This window comes from Pelodiscus sinensis, chromosome 12 (genome assembly GCF_049634645.1).
Source record: "Pelodiscus sinensis isolate JC-2024 chromosome 12, ASM4963464v1, whole genome shotgun sequence".
NCBI lineage: Eukaryota > Metazoa > Chordata > Testudines > Trionychidae > Pelodiscus > Pelodiscus sinensis.
The window spans coordinates 24,969,070-24,988,159 of NC_134722.1; the positions used below are offsets into that span (position 1 = coordinate 24,969,070).

Here is a 19,090-nt window from a genome sequence, read left to right on the forward strand (position 1 = left end):
TTCTCTAGTCTGGCCTTGGTAAACATAACATGAAGGCTGAATCATCTCAGCAGACAAGATTCATGGTTACAGGTAAAGTGTTTCTACATTTAAAGAAGAAAATACCAGAGTACTTGTAAAGAAGGCTCTTAACATTTTTTGTTTGCTATTTCAAAGAAATTCTTCTCAGCAATGTGCTTAAGCCATTAAAAATAGCTTTGTTTAAAACAAAAGGAAAACTCACTCACAGGGATGTTCTTTTGCCTACCAATTTGGCATGGCCCTAAAGTCACTGTCAAATTCTTGAACTTACACAGTATGTGCTTAAGATACTGTACTTAACCAGGAAACAATATCACAATCAATTATTTGATTTTCAAAAGGATCCTGAAGAACATATCATTGAAATACAAAAAATAGAGTATACTAACAAAATTACATACTTGACACAAATATGTGGAATTATTGTCTTCGAAATAGAGTTGGCAGGCAGCATTTTAATTAATAAATGAATATTTGTGTCAGAGATAAATGTAATACCAGATGAACTGTGTCCCACTTACTCCTATTTGCTCATCTTTGTATCAAGCTATTATATAAATATAAAAGGATTTTTGGTTAATTTTTATTCTATAAAAATTTTCAAAGAATATTAGCATGGCAAACTCATTGAGATTTAAAGAACATAACATTAGAAAAATAAGTTCAGATATTCTTGTCAATTAAAACACATGTAAAAATATATTTAGGAAGGTTCAGGACAAGCATTCAAATCCTACAAACAAATGAGTATTCCATAGTCACTTGAGTGATCTAATTGCTCATGTAGGGAAATCCCTTCATTGCAGGAAACGCTGAGTGAAATTCTATGGTCCATGTTATGCAGATGGTTTTAAACTAGATGATCTAATGGTCCAACCCTGAAACATATTAACGGGTTTTCAAGTTTGGGCCTGATCCATTGGCCACTGAAATTAATGGAAAGACTCACACTGACCTCACTGGTCTTTGAATCATGGCCTATAGAATATCTGATGTAAGTCTTACTTGCTAATTGTTATGTCAACTTCATTCCACATACTCCTAAAGTTTTATAAAAGCAACAATCCCCAATTTTGTACTTCCTAAAGGCAATTGGTTTAGGCATATTCTTTCATCACAAAACAGTTAGCTATTAAACCTGCTTTCCTTGCCATTATCAACTCTTGATGTCGAAGATGTCCACTGTAACTTCAATTCCAGTTGGGTATTCTTGGCCAAAAGAAATTCTATTTTACATTGTCAGTAGGAAATGTAATTTCAGAAGTTTGAGGGCCAGAATTTACACCACATTTTAAGTGACTTTCTTTAAATGTTATGCTAATCTTTACATTTTTCACACCAGAGCCACCCAGAGAAATGATGAAATATTTTTAAAATGCATTCCAGTTTTGCTCTCATTTTCTTCATTCACCTGGGTTCTTTAAGTAATCTTGAGCATTTCATTTTCAGTAGATAACCACCAATTGTTTGCATAAATGTTTAATTTGTTAAATAACTATTTTCTCCTCACCTCATTCATCTTACCTTACCAGACATTTTTAATGAAGATACAAAATTATTTTTTTGAAACTCTCAGACTAAAACTGAAAATGTCTCAATATATTCAAATAAAAGAAACTGTCCATATTTTAAGAGAATTATTTTCTGCGTGTAAAAATGCATATAGCCAACAGTATAGAAACCGAAAGAGTTTTTATAATACATTCATCATTGTTTTTCTTGTATTGAAAACATTTTAAAAATATTTTGATGTATCCTCTAGGTGGTGCTAACACTGCATAGCTTTGACTTTTCAGCACAATGAAAACATTAATTTGCTATGAGATAATTTTTGACGTAAATGTAAAATGGTGCCCATTCGAACTCAGTAATGAAGCATGGTGCATTTCTACAGCTCCTAATTTGACTAGTTAAATGACTCCATTACGTGTCTAACAGACAGAAGCAAATAATTTCTGGTCAGTTGACGCTCACTTATCCGTATCATTTTACCCTGAAAATAAAATCTCTAATCTACAGTTTCTTTGTCTTAGTTTTTTTTAAATATTATTAAAGCAAACATATTTAAATAAGAGAGATTAAACCAACACAAACTAACAATTAAGACTACAATACTGAAATCAAATTTATGTAATATGGGAGGATGAATAAAAAAATAAACTGAAATAGTAAATTAAATGAATGCTAGTCCTGCTTATTTCAGCTGTGTTGTCTGACAATATTTATTTTTTTTAAATAAACTCCTTTTCAAAATCATTGATTTTGAAAAGCCACTTGAATCATGTTAGCTACTCTATTAAACTTTATCACAAAACTTTGAGAATGTTTGGAAAGATCCTTTATGGTATATAGCAATAAAATAAAAATGCTGCCTTAATAAATATCAGGTGATGAATAATTTTGCCCTGAGGAAAAAAATGGTTAATACTGAATCTTAATGTTCCTCATCTAAATGCTTTTTCTTCCTGCTAAAAACAAGTTTAGAATTAAAGCATATCACTTTACACATATTGCATGCATATTAGTGAGACACAGCTGCTTATGTCCCACTCTTAAGAGCCATATGATTAAGTTATGGGATATCAGATAATCCAAAGTCTGTTTCTATTGGTCACCTTTCACAGACAAAGGCTTTTTAGTTTTAAGTCCATTTAATGACAATGTCCAATTGTATAAATGTGTGAGTAATTCCAATAGAACACCTGTGGCTCCCTCCTCTAGAATACAGAATGGAAGATATAAAATGTCATTACAGTAACATTCACTGTCTGACTTTAACTGACAAAAGCTGAAAATATTCAGAGTCAAGGCTGCCACTCCACCCCTGACGTATTCCATCATGCTAATGTTTCCAGGGTCTCAGAGCAGTATGTGTGATCTTACATATCATATCCAGTACCAGTTTTTAATCAAAATGAGGTGAATTAAGGACAGAGTGGCTGTTTTCTGGTTTAAGTTGCAGCCTTAGGGGATCCATTTCCATGATAGTTCATGGGGACAGAGTCACTTGACTCCTATAGTTGTAAACAGGAGGAATGGAACAAAATCTGCCTTAAAACATTTGGAAAATTTCGCACTTTATTTTAATGCCTTTAACATTTATGTTCCTTTGCATTATTTTAAGTTCATATATATATATATATATATATGAAGATAGAGAATATTACACTTTTTTATTTTAATATCTTTTGAGAGAGTCTAAAGGATGGTGGGGAAATACATTCCAGGGGATCTAGACCAGTGTTTCTGAAAGTGTGCTGTGAAATCACTTTGAGAAACACATTAACTGGTCGCCCTGGTTTGTTTATTTACTGGCGCCACGGCCAGGAGCTTCGCAGCTCCCATTGGCTCTGTTTCATCCTTTGCAGCCAAGGGGAGCCGTGGGAAGGATGAAACGGAGCCAATGGGAGCCACGAGGCTCCATAGCCGTGGCATCAGTAAATAAACAAACCAGGGCGGCCAGTTAATGTGTTTCTCAAAGTGATTTCGTGGCACACTTTCAGAAACACTGGTCTAGACAGTGTTGAAGGAACTACTTTGATTCCTCCTTTAGTTGAATCTTTTCTGTTGAGGTTGTCTTTGCAACCCGTGGCAGCAGAACTGCTATGATTTAAATCTGAGTCTGGGGGGTTACATTACAATAAATGGGCTTCCTAGGAGTATCGTTTCTTTTCATACAATATGCATGTAGTGAGCTAGGACTGAATTTACAGCTAAAACACTGTTGAATTTCAGCAGAGTTAATTTTGGATAGAAGTGTCAGTGACTCTTAAGACCTTAATGGAGGAATTCTATATGGAAATGGCAGATGTTCAAAGAGAAGTTAGTATCAGTAGAAAGAATATACACATTACCTACCAAAAATACACTACAAACACAAATGTAAACTCTAAGTTTGTGAACCAAAGATCTTGGATTCATAAGAGGAAGAATGGTCCACTGATGCCTGTGTTAGCATGGCCCTCAAAGATTTGGGTTCAATTATTGCTTTATCCACATGACCTTTAACTTAGATCTTCTGCACCTGCACTCCCCATCAGTGCAATGGGAATAACAGCACCACTCGGCCTGACTGGGATTTTGTGAGGATATATATATTAAATATAGTGAAGTGCCCAGAAACACTAGTAGCACAGGCTGTATAAATACTTAAGATAGACAGGTGTCAGTGATTTTATGTGGCTTGGTCTTTTTCATTTTAATTAACTATCTAACAATCCAATTTGAGTGCACTGCTCTGACTTATTTAAAAGTTGGGGTGAGGCCATCTTTAAAAGAAGCTCTACGAGCAAAGAAAAGTTCATTTGGAACCAACAAAGCTGTGAACTCACAAGCCTAATCCTGTTCCTACTAGATGCAACAGGAACAGGGGACGATCCATGCTGTCAAGAACACCTGCTACTTAGAATTAGAAAGATTAAGAAATGATATTAAAGGTGAAGCTGTAAAAATGTATCGTGAACACTATTTAACCTCCAAAATCAGTCACTAAAGATGGGATCCATGCCAGAATTTTGCAGGAAGAGGCAAAGGGATAGGGAAGCTTTAGCAAATATCTTTGGAGGGAGAGGAAATGCCACTGGATAGGAGGAGTAATGTAATAACAGCTCCAGGGAAGATCAAGGAAATTAAACACTAGTAAGCCTGACTTCAGCAGTGGGTAAGGTATTGGAAACACTAATCAGGGACAAAGTAGGGAAAGTTATGATTTAATTAAAGATATTCAGCATGGATTCACAAAAGGGAGATCATACGTAACAAAACTAATAGAATATTTTGAAAAAATAAACAAAAAAATGATGAAGGGAGCCGTGAGCGTGATTTACTTGGACTTTAAGAAGGCTTTTGCTGCACGACCTTCTGACAGACTAATTTACAATGTGAGGAAGTTTTGAAGAGAGGGTGAGCGGAATACTGGATAAAGCAATGGAAAGAATATTTGAAGGCATAGCTTGTCCTTACATGGAGAAATTAAGACTATGGGTGTTTGTGACTGGTGTTTCACAAGCAACACTAATATACTGATTTTGTTCACTTTCAGGATCAGTGACTCAAAAGAAAAAATCTTCCGGGGTGGGGAGATTGACATTTACTCAATATAGAAAATGGAGGGGAAGCTGATCATAATAAAAATGAGGGTGCCAAAAATTAAAAAGTCCATGCCTCTTTGAGGGAATATGGAAAAAGATTTGATACAATTCAATAAAGAAAATTGTAGGGTGAACTATGTACAAAGCAAAAAGGGATGCTTAGAGTTCTTATCAACCAATAGGGACACAACAGAAGTGCTGTGGGTAATCCTGAATAAAGGGTTAAAATCTTAATCACAAAACCTAACAGCAGCACAAAAAAAGAAAAGATACTTCTGTGATACACAAACAGAGAGATTGATTATCAAATGTTAAAAATCATGTTTGAACTTTATAGAAGGATAGTAAAGAAACATTTGGAACACTACGTTAGCTTTGACTATATTACCATTTCAAAAATTGAGAAATTACTAAGGAGAATATCAAATGACACACAAACCAAAACAAATCAGACCTACATTTCTTTGAAGAAGAGGTTAAGGAGTACAGAACTGCTATAGAAGGCTACATAAACTAGTATCATATCCAATAGCAATTGGGCATTAACTGATCCTAAGAAAAAGGAACTTAGATGGAATTTCTTCACACAGAGATAACATGGAACACCAAGGACAGCAGTAGCAAAAACTTGTGTAACAAAATAGTATTACAGAAAGAGTTGTTCAAAGACAGAAAGACAAGAGAGTTTAAGTGATGCGGGGCCCTGACCTTCCACCTTAAACTACTGTAAAACATATAGCCACGATTTAAAACATAGATGCTTGCACTTGCAGGCAGTTGCAGACTTATCATAGGCCAGATCCTCAGCTGGTATAAGGTGGCTGAGCTCCAGACATTTGTGTGTGTACATATAATATATGGGTCCAAATAACTGAAAAGCATGCACAAAGTTGTTATAGGTAAATATATCTATCCAGGCAAGTATATGGCTGGCCAAATATCTGACTGATCAATGCCCCAGATCCCAAAAGTGTCAGGTGTTCCACCACTTTTCATGGGCTCAGCCTGGATAGATTATGTTTACACAAAAGTCTGTGTGCAGCTCACTTAGAAAGGTGACACTGACATTTTTTTAAATTCTAAGCAAATATAGAGAATTAATTTATGCCTTAATGGTATACATAGTTTTTGGTAAAAGTATTGCCATCAAAATGGGTCTCATGAAACGTGTATGCAGTCAGTAGAATTGTTATTATACACTATATAATAAATAGCATTAAGGGCTGTATTATTTTCTTGCTGCTTATTATTTACAGCAAAATACCATCTAGAGTTCTCGACTCAGTCAGAATTAATACCCCCTTGTCCTAGGTCCTACACAAATGTGTGCACGTGAATGTATACACATACACACATTATTCCTATTGTTCTTCCCCTTAGACACCATTAACTGGCTGTTTACTTAGGGTTTTTCTACATAGGGAGCTATTCCAGACTAGCAATTCATGATTAATGCCATTAATGCCTATTTTGAAATAAATGTGTCTACATACAGAGATATTCAGGGACTTTTCTGGATTGACTGTCATGTATAGACAACCTCTCACAAACACTGTTACATAAGAGGACTTTGAGGAAGGATTTCAGTGACAGCTGCCTTATAGCTCAGATTGGAAAGGGAGTTTTTTTGTAGAGGGACAGTGTAGAAGAAGGTGCAGACAGTGTGTGAGAGGCACATAAGGAGATAATCAAGGCTGACATTCCTGTTACAGCTAAGGGTTTAGGAAGTGACACCAACAGGACGAGGTGAGAAGACAGAATACGAAGGCTCTGTACACCATAAAAGTTTATATTTACAGATCACCTTGTAGTGAAAACCAGTGGCCTAATCCAAACCCCACTGAAATTAATGAGAAGTCCCCACTGATTTCAGTCGTTCCATCAGGTCACAAATGCTGCACTCATTCATATTTTCTCTCTGTCAACACTTGTTTTGTTTATAGCTTTATCACAAAACAGCATTAAAACTGGCAAAAAAAAAAAAGTTTCACACTGAGATTAGCCAGTTTTTGTATTCAGATAGAGCAAACAATCTGTATATTGTAGAGGCATCGATATAAAACTCCAATTAATGGCAATGAGAATGACACATGGTTTGGAAAGAATTATCTATAACTATCAGCCTTACGTATTTAAAATGGCTGAACTACAAATCCCTAAAAACTGCAGAACCCAAACAGCCGCTGAACTACGTCAAAAATACTAAAATATATATAGATTGTAAGACTGAAATGTGGATCAATAGTTAGGGATTGAAAGAGAGAAAGTGAAAGAGAGACAAAGGTAAGTTCATAGCAGCATAACAAGAAATTAATAAGTATGTTAAAGGTGCACTGTTTATTATGGCTTAAGTGTTCCAATAGCTAACTGGGAAATGGCAAACAATCACGTTCAAAATTGTAAAGAAAAAAAGCAGATATTTTATATTATTTGCAGTTAACTCCAATTTTGTATTTTTTTTTGCTGTTTTTTGTTTGCTTTTTTCATTTTTTCCATATTGCCTGTGCACTGTGATATTTCTAAAAAGAGAGGTGCTCTTAACTGGATATAAAGTAAATCTCCTTAATTTTGGCCTAAATTTATCACCTGCAGCTTCCCTATAATAGTCACAAGAATTTGGGGTTTCTTTGCTGAATCACCCACATGTCAGATGCCTGTGCCCTGTAAATTACACAGGAATCACACAGGCAGGTGATCTCCAACCAGGAAATAACAGAAGGGTGGGGTGTCAAAGCATCTTTCTTTTCCTTACTAAACAGGGGGCTCTACTGGTGGAAAAGCAGTCAACCTTGGGGGGGGGGGGGGCTTTACTTACATTTGTTAATAAAACCAAAGCTCAGGAAGGGAGAAAGTTCGAATTATATACATGGTATATGCACTGTGCAGAGGAGGGTGGGAACCTAATTTGCTCACACACACCCCGAATAGATTTTCATAAAGATAAGAATATGAAAACTGATTCAGTTATCTACATAGTACTAAAACTTTAATTTATAACAGAGCCTAGTTCAGTGCCCCTTAACAATAACCAGAACCATGAATACAAGGCTTCTTGAATGAAAACAAAGCATTAAAATACCTGTCTGGATTTTCTCTTGAAAATCAGTCATTGAGAATCATCTGTCAGTAAGACAAAATTAATTACTACATGTAAAATTGAGAAAATCAACACAAATTTAAATATTGCATAATATTACAAAAAGTCTTATAAAAATCCTATTGTTAATTAGTGATGCATGTGTACCTTTTTTATTAACCAAAAATAGCGAAGATTTACCACTATTATACATCCAATTTTAAAAAGTGTGTTTTCTTTAAAAAATGTAATTGACTATAGAAACTTTGGAAAAAGCCTTCCATGAAATACAGTAACTTGCAAAATTCAGTCTTTTAAAAAAATATTTGTTAACAGGTTGGTGCTAAAGAAATCACGTTAGTTTAAGTGTTAGATGGATGAGTTTAGCAGCTAGAGTAAATAGAAGCCCGAACCACTTCATTCCCTAAAATCAGGGTAATTATCATGCTATTCCAGTGCAAATATTGTATTAATTTATGCAAAGCTTGTTTTATTTATACAATTAAATCAATTGTTGTAAATACATGAAAAATGTTTTTTTATAAATAAAATGTGATTTTAGCCCTGTATTGAATTTTTAAAACTTTATTGGAAAAGACTGTATGTGTTTACATTTTAAAAATTTAAAGGGCATTTGAAATTTGGCACTGACCTCACACACGTCACCCTAACTAAAGCTCAGTGGAATCCAATGTCCCGCCTCCAAAAAATGATTTAAAAATTCTAGCTGCCATTTTATGTATAATACATTTATCAAAAAGCATTAATTACATACACACACACACACACACACACACACACACACTCTTTCTATAATGGAAGCCCTGCATTTGCACTACTTCCTTAAACACTGATTAGTTAAATCACTTTTTAACACGTAACTTTTCCTTTCAAAGAGAACAATTCTATGATTACAAGGGATAAGATGCAAGCGTGGTCTGGAAATCTGACCTTGTACTCACAGGGATTGACAAAGCACTAATTCTACATCTGACTCTATATGTTTTTTTTTTTCTTTTTTCAAATGAACAATTATTCATTTTCAACTTCATTCCCCCTTCTTCCAAACATCCCAAAACCCCAAACATGAAAGATTGTTTTGTGAATGCGGTCTCATGTTATTCTATTCTGTTTTAGGAAGCAGAGTTATACACTGTGCAACAAAATGGAGAAATAGATTTATGTACCCAGCCGAGGACACAGAGGGCTGGAAGTTTAATGTCCTTCCACTATTTATCAACATGGATAACAGCAAATATTTCATTTCACTTTTCCAAACTGGCTCTGATGATGTTTAGTCCAAACAACCCTAATACTACTCCACTAAAGTCAGTAGGAATTTTGCCATTAACTTCAGTGGCAGCAGAATTGGGCCACAGATCTCATCTCTATGAGGTTCTTTCTCAAGGGACTGAAAATCCTTTAGTTTCAAATCAGAATAGATGACAATCAGCATCTTGCAGAATGGGGCCTCAAACATTCACCTCTTGCCTCGGAACCAGTTCTATCCATGAATGCACTATCGCTGAGCACTGGGTATTTGGTGCAATTGATGAGCAATTTCATAAATTAAAAAGGAAAAAAAACCTTATTGAAAAACAGCTAAAATTAAGATCACATCTTTGTAGAGTGCAAAACACTTGGGACCTCTAGGAGGGAAAGCCTCACATTAAAACAATCCCCTATGGCAGTAAGGCTGGTGTTGATAAGCTTAGGAGGGAGAAGCTACCACCCTTCCTTGACCATAATAGAGTTCACAGGGGTAAAAATGGATGGAACAGACCCTAAGCTGTGACAAATGAATACCAGTTTAGGATCCATCCCATAGAATTCCCATACATGTCTTCCTCCAAAGCAACCTCTGTGCTATGTTAGGCATCTTGCTGTAATTCCAGACTAACTTTTGAGTTCCCTGCCCCAAACTACTATAACAGTTAGATGCTTTTTCATCAACAACAGACTACCAATCTAGCACAGGTTTAACTTCCTGTTGTGTCTCTGTGATATTTTGGAGATATGCTGTACAATTGTCTGTAAAGCAATTTGCACACCCAAGGTGTGGTAGAAATAATCAATTTTCAATGGGATTTGTGTTCTTAAATCATTTAGGTACTTTTGAAAATCCATTTCAATAATTCTAATAATGAGAAATTTCATCTCTCTAACCCACTGCTATTAAGTACCAGTCTTGAAGAGAGAAGACTTCCAAAAAACAAGGGAGAACAAAATTTGAAAAAAAAAAAGAGAGAGAAAAACACAAAGTTGGTGATCAGTATTATAACAGCCAATATTCAGGACTGAATCACTCCCAGACTACATCTACACTCCAGAGGAAAATCGAAGCTGCCACTGTTGATCTTCCAGGGTTCGAATTAGCAGTTTAGTTAAGACAGCTAATTTGAAGCAATGCCAGTAACCCTGCTTTCACAAGGAGTAAGGGAAGTTGAAGAAAGAGTGTTTGCCCTTGGACTTTCTGCCGTGCAGACAGTGCCACAAGCCGAGTTAAGCTACTTTGACTTCAGCTACACAATTAATATAGCTAAAGTTGCATATCTTAATTCGACTTTGTCCTATAGTGTAGACATGCCCCTAGGTGGCTAAATCAAATGAAGGGTAACAAAACTCTGCTCTTCCTGCTACAATAGTGGCATCAAGAGAACTCCTACAGTCAAGGTTCTCTGGAAATATGTTGAAGATCATATCCAAAGAGACAATTCTGAAGAAAATCATTGTGGATAGCATTGTGAATTGCCATGACAAAGACCTAAGTTCAAGTTTCTGGCACTTATTCTTCCCCCAGACCACTTCTTGGTCCTCTGCTGTGACACTCTATACAAGACACTCTATGGCTGTACAAGGCCAAGCAAGGAGAAGCACTGGTGCTTTGGCAGATCACACACTTCACAGTGAAAGAAGGTCAGAGTAAAAGTCCTCCATTAAGAATTGGGAAGAAACACTTTCTCTGATGAGGACATACAAAGAAAAAGGGGGAAAAAAGAATGCACGCTGGCTGCCAAATTTAAAAAAATCAATTATTCCATTGAACAACAGTAGTGATAAATATAGCTCTCTCTACCGCCTCCTCCTCCTCCATTGAACAAATTGTTAAAAGACCCAACAAGTACAACCCTCAGTATTATGCCATCAGTTTAAACGTACAAAAAAAATCTTGTAAAAACAAAGCTACTGATCTCTGGACACAATTTCAGATTTGCCATTCCATGTCTGTTCTGTTAGGTTTCAAACTTCCATTCTGCATTGGAGGCATGACTGAACCAGTGCAAATCAAAGCTCGAAAAGCACCCAACACAGTCCAGATCAGGGCTACAGTTTTAGATTCATTGCATCTAAAGAGCAAATCTCCACAGCCACTTAAATACTTGTAAGATCTTCTTCAGCTTAAAAAAAAGCATTTGCCATCATCAGCATCTTTGGTCCAGATGCTGTACTTTTTTCATGAAAAGTAAGTTTACCAAAAAAGGTGATAAATATTGTTCCTCAAACAACCTGAATAAACTATGGGGGTGACAAACTGGTGTCTGTGAAGCAGGGTCCTGTGAAAATACTACACTAGCATTAGGAGAAACAGTAATATGCTTGACTTCTTGAAGAACTAGGGAAACTGTAATAACATGGAACACATTCATCAAGTAGGAGTGACAACAGTAGACACTAAACTTATGCACAAAGCAAGTGTAGAACAGGTATGGGCAGTGCTTCTAGCACAGAACCCTACTGAAGGCACTGGGAGAGTCAGTGAAGTCAGGGAGGCTCTGGTCCAACTTGTTCTTTTTTGGTAATTTTATCTTAAATTGCAGTCTCTTGATTTTTTTAAACTTACTTTTAAAGGGATAACTCTAAATCAATTTGGTGCAATCCCACATGTCCATGGCCACAATGAAATCTTCAGAATACTTCTTTAACCAAGAAAGCCATGAAGAGATGCGCACAGATGGAAGTGGAGCTGGTACCCTTCAAAATGTCGGAAACCAACAAGCAAAAGGCAGAAGTATTACTAAAACTGGATGCTTGCACATCTAAATACATCAGTCAGTGGCACCTTGTTTTGACAAAGGACACCAAAAATTTGATTTCTGAATGTTTTCCAATTTATGGCTGGTAAGGAGAGGGTGGTACATGAATATTTGATAATAAAACAGTAACTCATGGCAAGCCTCAATGCTGTCTTAACACTTCTACACTCAGGCTCTCTCTACAAGGAGTACATATGTGCCAAGATGCCTCTGGTTGCCAAACGGAGAACATTAATGATAATGCTGAACACCATTTTCACTTTTTTCTCATCAGCTGTGTACACTTAAAAAAAAGCAAAAACAAAAACTAAAGCCTAAGAAACTAAGAATCTTAATAGAAATTGAAGAATAGTCAGCAGATGGTACCGTCTAGACCCATCTAATCTCAGGCCAAAAAAATGTAAATCCCAATTGTAAGCAAGAAAATAAAGAAAATTGTATAATTATTCATGGCTGAGGGGAATAATGACAAACAGTAATGATAGTGTCTCTGTCACAAGCATATGAGGACAGTTATTCTATGTGGTGATAGTAGACATGGCTAACATGCAAACACATGGTATGACTGATTCTGATTTTACTCATAACTGTAAATCCAGGAGTTATTTCTCATTTACACTAATGTAAATGGCATCAGAATCAGACCCATCTCTCTTTTTCTCATTAAGGAAATCTGTAAATTATTAAAACTATTAAATGAAACACCAGTTTCCCAAATACCTCTCTTGACAAAATATGTGCCACCATTGATCAGTTTGCAGTTCGATAAGCAGCTAAGGAGGGGAGGTAGTTTAGAGTGAGGAAGAGCACAGAAAAATGGGGAAAGAGAACAACGCCTGCTTCGTACACAAAGTGATGGGGTTTATATGATTTTCACATAAGCAAATACTATGTTTTCCATGTTGTTTAAACAAGTCATCGTTGACTTCTCACTGTACATGTAACTAAATTACAGTTGGCGCAATGCTAACAAAACATAGCAAATAAAGACAGAATCAGGTCAAACTTCTGTATTAATTATCTAACTGATTTTCCAACCTAGCACCGGGTTTGGCCAGAGCCCAAAAAGCAAAGGCAAAACAAAACACAAAAGATGCAACCTGCAGCAGTTAAGGACTGAGAGTCAGAAGGAAGTACACTTTCACAGGAGACTTGGACCCAGACTCCCTTTCTGTGGGTGCTATTTGTATTCACAAAATGAATTTTAGCCACAAGTCTATGTAGTTTCATCTCCAATTACATGATTTTCACCTACAGCCAGGTAGTTTAAAGCTCAAATATCCAGAGATCCCTTCCAGTTTTATGTTTCTATGATTCCGCTCTAAGCTGTGCGTAGAAATTTATGGGTACAAACAGTATATGTCAAAGGGAGAGACCACCTTACTGAAAATATGCCCATCATATACATAGTTGCCCAATGTCTGTGATGCTGTAATGCTGAAATGCTGGCTGTTCCCTCTAGGAGGCGCTGTTGCTCCCTTGGCTGTTCCCTCTGGGCGGCACTGTTCCCTGAGTCACGTCCTTCGCCTCCCGCCATGGCGCTCAGCTGACGGGACCGCTGCACCCAAACAGCCGCTTCCGCTGCTTGCTCCCCCACGGCGGCCCAGCTGAGTGGTGCGGAAGTCAGCTGAGCACCACGGCGGGAGGCGAAGGAGGGCCAGGCAGTGACATACACACCCAGGGGGTGGGGCCTGGATGAGCGTGCATCCCCAGTGGAGACAGAGGAGAGCGGAGAGAGACTGAGAGGAAGGAGGGGGAGAAGAGAAAGAGAGAGATGGAGAGAGAGAGGCAGAAGGCGGAGGAGACTTGAGAGAGGCGGGGGAGGCAGGAGGAGGAGGAGGAGGAAAGAGACAGAAAGAGACACGGAGCGAGAGACTGGAGGTTCAGGAGAGAAGATCAACGTGGAGGAGAGAACTGAAAATCCTGCCTTATGACGGGCTAATTGGCTAGTAATGCTATAATAGGCCAGTGTTTCCAAATTTTATTTAGCCACGGAATCCTTTTCAGCTTGAAAGAATTTCAAGGAAACCCTATGGTTGCAAAAAAAAAAGCCCTGCTGAGTCCAGCCGCAATTTGCCAAGCAGAAAATGAATGAATAAATAAATAAATAAGTAAAGACCAGCTAAGTCCCGTCGCAATTTGTGAAACAAACAAACAAAAAGGCTCTGTCTCTTTAAGAGGGGGTTGGGGAGTGCTGAGTTCTCACAGATCCCTTACTTTCACTTTGCGGAACCCCGGGGTTCCGCAGAGCACCAACTGGGAAACACTGTAATAGGCACTGCCCAGGCACTATACCAGCCCATATAATAATCTGAAGTGGAGAACCAGAATTCACTATAACGTATGTTATTACAGAATTTGGGGCGAGGGTTGCTTAGTCATTTATTTGTTATTCATTTCTATCATTTCCACACACTCCATACATTTGAACAATTCACATGGAATGTTCTTTTCTGCTTTCATTAACAGTGTTATGGAGGATCTATTTTCTGAATCAAATATTTTGTTTTTCTTTCCATTGGACCCACAGTCAAAGTGTATGAATAAATATATGTTCTATAACTGCATCAATATAAGTATACTAATCCAATTCTCCTAATATGAAAACACATAAACACTTATCCATTTTCTGTATGAAATGTAAAACTTCACATCTTCTGTTCGAGCTCATTACTGACTAGTACCTTAAGCTTGTCAACTGCTTAAAAAGAGCTTCCAAGAGAAGTTTGTAGTTAACCATATGGTAAGCTCGTCCAGTCCATATGACTGGTTGAGCATCGACCATTACTGTTGAAACACATTTCTCTTAATATTATGACAGTATTTGTCAATGAAAATTAAATTGCTGTCAAACTTTTCCCACTAACTTACAGCACAACACTCTGAGACAGCCAGCTCTACGACTCAAGCCAATAAGACCTCTTTTAAATACTCATCCATTTTACCCATTTGTGAAAAGGTCCTTCAGGATTTATTTGTGGCTCTAGCAATAACTAATATGAGGTTTTAGATTTTTCTAAATATTTCACTTCACTCCAAACCTGAATATATATGAAATCATATTTGATTTATTTAGGGTGGGCTTCCTCAATTGTCTCATGAAATGGTTCAAAATTTGAGTGAACCTGCAAAATCCCATATTATTTAATTGTGTATAAAGCTATGTATGTGGCAAACTAGATGTATTTGCACAAATGAACTTTGATCTTGCAAATACATATGTTAGTCGAATTGTCTGCTGAATGGAAATGCTCACTTGCAAACCTTCATTCTGATGTGTTTGTATTTGCAGGATCAAGGCCTTAGTTAAAAAATATTCAAGCAAAATTTGACCCAGAAAGTCTAAAAGACTACACATTTAAAATTAAAGATTACTGCATTTATGCTACTAAAATAGTTCAGCAGCAGCATATTGATCTTATCTTATTGGATTTTTTGAAATAAATATGCTATTAATTTCTTCCTTACTTCTGAACAAAATTTCACCTGTCATACAAATGATTTAGAACAGCATCTAAAAAAACCATAATGCAGTTCCACATGGAATAATTGTATTAACCATAACTATTTTTTCAAGTTTATTTAGACTTCCCAAAAAGCTGTGTTATAAGCATTTCCTGATTTTTATATCAGACCTAAAGAAAGATGTCAATAATGAGTAGGTAGTTTGGCAGGAAAAATATATAGACAAATGTAGCAAGTGCAACATGATATCTACTTGCATCAAGTAATCAGTGTAATGGTTACCATTTTTCATTTGGTATGTAACTCTTGCCCCTACGCACACATGAATCCAATCTTACCTACCATCTTAAGAAAATACTCATAGTGAGACTGACTTATCAGATCAGTTTGGAATTTTACCTATTTTTTTCTTGTTCTCTGTACCTTTCATGAATAAATGTTCTTATTAAAACAAGCAGTTAGAAACATGACTTAATCAAACCTATTGTCCATGTTTGCCCACAACATTTATTGAAAACAGGTGAGCCAAATTTTTACCAGTTTTGTCTATATTCCACATAATTATTCGTTAGTGCACTAGCATTCTATAACCATTCCTATGTATTTTCCAGAACAATATAATCTTCATATGTAGAGATTTCTATTTTAAGGACCCACATCCACATGCAGATTTTTAAAAAGGTCTCATGGAGTTAAAAGCCTTCCTAACTTCCACTGACTTTCTGTGGCAGTTGAGTATCTAAAACTTTTACAAAACTCCACACTTAAAGGCTTTTTGAAATAATGGGAGTTAAATCAGATATTTCAGAAGAGACTTTTTAAGTTCATCTTCTATGCAGCAGTACATATGAATATGCAATAATAAATGGTGTATGCCTTTCAAACCTTGTCATAGCTGAGATGGATATAGACCTTAAGAACCAAACTTAGCCTTTGGCTCTACAGCAGCTCCCCAAGTTATGAACAAGTTACGGACCAACACTTGGTCCGTAACTTGAAATGTTCATAACTCGGATCCCATAGAGTTACATGGCGACCGCACTGTTCGTAAGCGTGGATCGCCGTTCGTAAATCAGATCCGCATTTACGACCGCTTTGGTCGTAAGTGTGGATGGTCGTAAGTGGAGATGGTCGTAACTCGGGGAGTGGCTGTATATATGCAACCCCTATTGAAATGTGGCCACAGAACACAGTTCCTATATAGTAGTATATTAGTATAGTAATATAGTATACAAATGCTAATAACTATTCAGAACTTAATTTCCTTTTAGAAGTTACAGACGTTAAAGGCCTTTTCCGCTGCTCCTATTGGTAGTGGAATAAACAACAAACTGAGCTTATATTGTGGCAAATGGCAAAAGCAAGATTTGTTTCATTCTAGGGCTGCAAAAAACAAATCAGAGCATGGGGCTTTTTTCTTTTGGTGATATCTCTGTAAGGAGTACAGGAAGGCACCCAGTTGCTGTTGCATGTTCAGCTTTCCACATAAACAATATTTTAACTATAAACTTAATGGGCCAGGTTTCAGTTGCAGGCAGTACCCAAAGCCTACTTTTGGCAGTTTGTTGTACTTAGCTACTATGCTGGGAAATGCAGCATTACCCTCCCCTTCTGCCCCCACTCCAATCCAGACATAACATTAAATTACAGAGGAGAAGGAGGTGTCTATTTGCCCCTTGCCTGGAGAAAGATACACACACAAAGGTTATTCAGATGAAAAAGGGACACGAGAAAAGAAAAAATTCCAAAATGACAAGTGCACATACAGCATCAATCTTCTTAAATCTCAGATATTTCTTTTAGGAATGATTTGCAACACAAAACAGTACTTTTTTGTGGAAAGCACATGGCTTGGATATGATGAGCAGTTGGAGTAAAGATTAGTTGGAAACCCCTATCTGAAAAAAATGGGAGAAGGCTGATTTTTATCTGTGTTTGAATATAATAATGTGACACCAGCCCATCATCATTTCAGCAGATAGATGATGGAATTTCAGTTCCATTCTTGAAATCCAGTACACAAACAGGTACATTTTGGCAGTGTAACAAAAGCCAATGTGGGTGGCAAGGTAGCTGCAAATTTAAGCATGACTGCTCTGGATGTGGGGGCTTGCACCTGATTACCAGATGCTTCAAGCAGATGGCCAGGGAGACGAGAGAACAAGGCTCATGGTTACTTTGATAGGGTTATGAAAAACACCAAAACCAGAGAGAGAACAGAAAAAAGAAATTTCCCTGACTGCACACAGTACCAAGATCAATTGGAGCACAAATGCATTATATAGATTCTTTACCAAATACAAGAGGTAAGTCCCAGAATTTGACTGATCATGAGAAATCAACAGTAAAGTTTTCAATAATGTGGCTCAAAAATGTTGGTGATAAATAGAACTGAAACCTGTCATTTGAGCAAAGGATATTAACACACAGTACGGTTTCTTTGGAAAGTTCAATAGAAAGTTAGAGGAGACTTCACAGTGATGCATCACCCATTATATGAAGGAGAGTCAATATACGTGCTCTGTGAGTGATTTCAAATCAACTATTTAACAGTCAAGAGTGTCCCGGCTTGCAGTGAAAGGCCATGACAGATGAAAGCCAAAACTAAACAATTTATTTCATTTTTACCAAAGAACTTTAGATTCATCAGCAAATTATTCTCTGTAACAAAAGGATGATTTTATGGGGAAAGGTGGTTCACTGTTCTGTGACCTGGGATATAGTCTAATCTGCAGTAGCAAGTAGCTGTACAAAACCGTGTAATGGCTTCAATCCTCTATTGATCTGATTGTTGGCTTTCTAAAATCATTCTTATAGCAAGGTTAGGTAAATAAACATGGGTCTAGTTGGTATTGGGATAGAAGATCTCCAAGGAAATTCCAGGCAAGAGAATTTTAAAGAAAGCCCTACTTATAAGCTTAGATGTCTGATGTCATTATTGAATCAGTGCTGCAGAAAAATGTCAGGAAGGGGTGATGTTGGAGTACATTTTTTCATGAAAGGTAAAACTCAATTTCTGGTCACCAGAAATTAATTTAAAAAGTCACAGCATGTTTTGCAAATGTAGGTATTTTAGGGTATCCTGGCTAAAATCCCATTCTGCCAATTTAATTTCATTTGGCTTTGTTATCCATCACAACCCCTTCCCAACACTTTTTTTTATTGCATTACTGCTGTGTTGTACTACTACCAACCAGCGATGACTGCATTGTTTTGGGGAGTGAAATGGTCCATGCATGCATGCACAGGTCCTATATAAATGCATGACATAATTATTATTAATACATGAAACAATCATCTATGATAAATACAAAATTCCCATTAACTTCAATATGATAAAGACAGCAGGACTGGGTTCATATACAGAAATATGATAATTGGAAATGCCTGTGTTAAATATGGAT

General features: G+C 36.8%; 1 protein-coding gene across 18 annotated transcripts in view; it reads right to left on the reverse strand.

Moving 5' to 3' along the window:
- ZNF536 (zinc finger protein 536) overlaps positions 1-19,090 on the reverse strand; it is a 463,664-nt gene that overhangs the window by 73,843 nt on the left and 370,731 nt on the right. Inside the window, exon 11 of one of the 18 annotated variants that reach the window (XM_075940171.1) lies at positions 8,191-8,231. The exons of 16 other annotated variants lie outside the window; for them this stretch is intronic. In XM_075940171.1, the coding sequence (XP_075796286.1) occupies positions 8,218-8,231 (14 nt within the window). In that variant the 3' untranslated portion in view covers positions 8,191-8,217. Of the gene's footprint in view, positions 1-8,189; positions 8,232-19,090 lie in introns of those variants that run through there. One more of the 18 variants, XM_075940172.1, reaches the window with a different exon arrangement.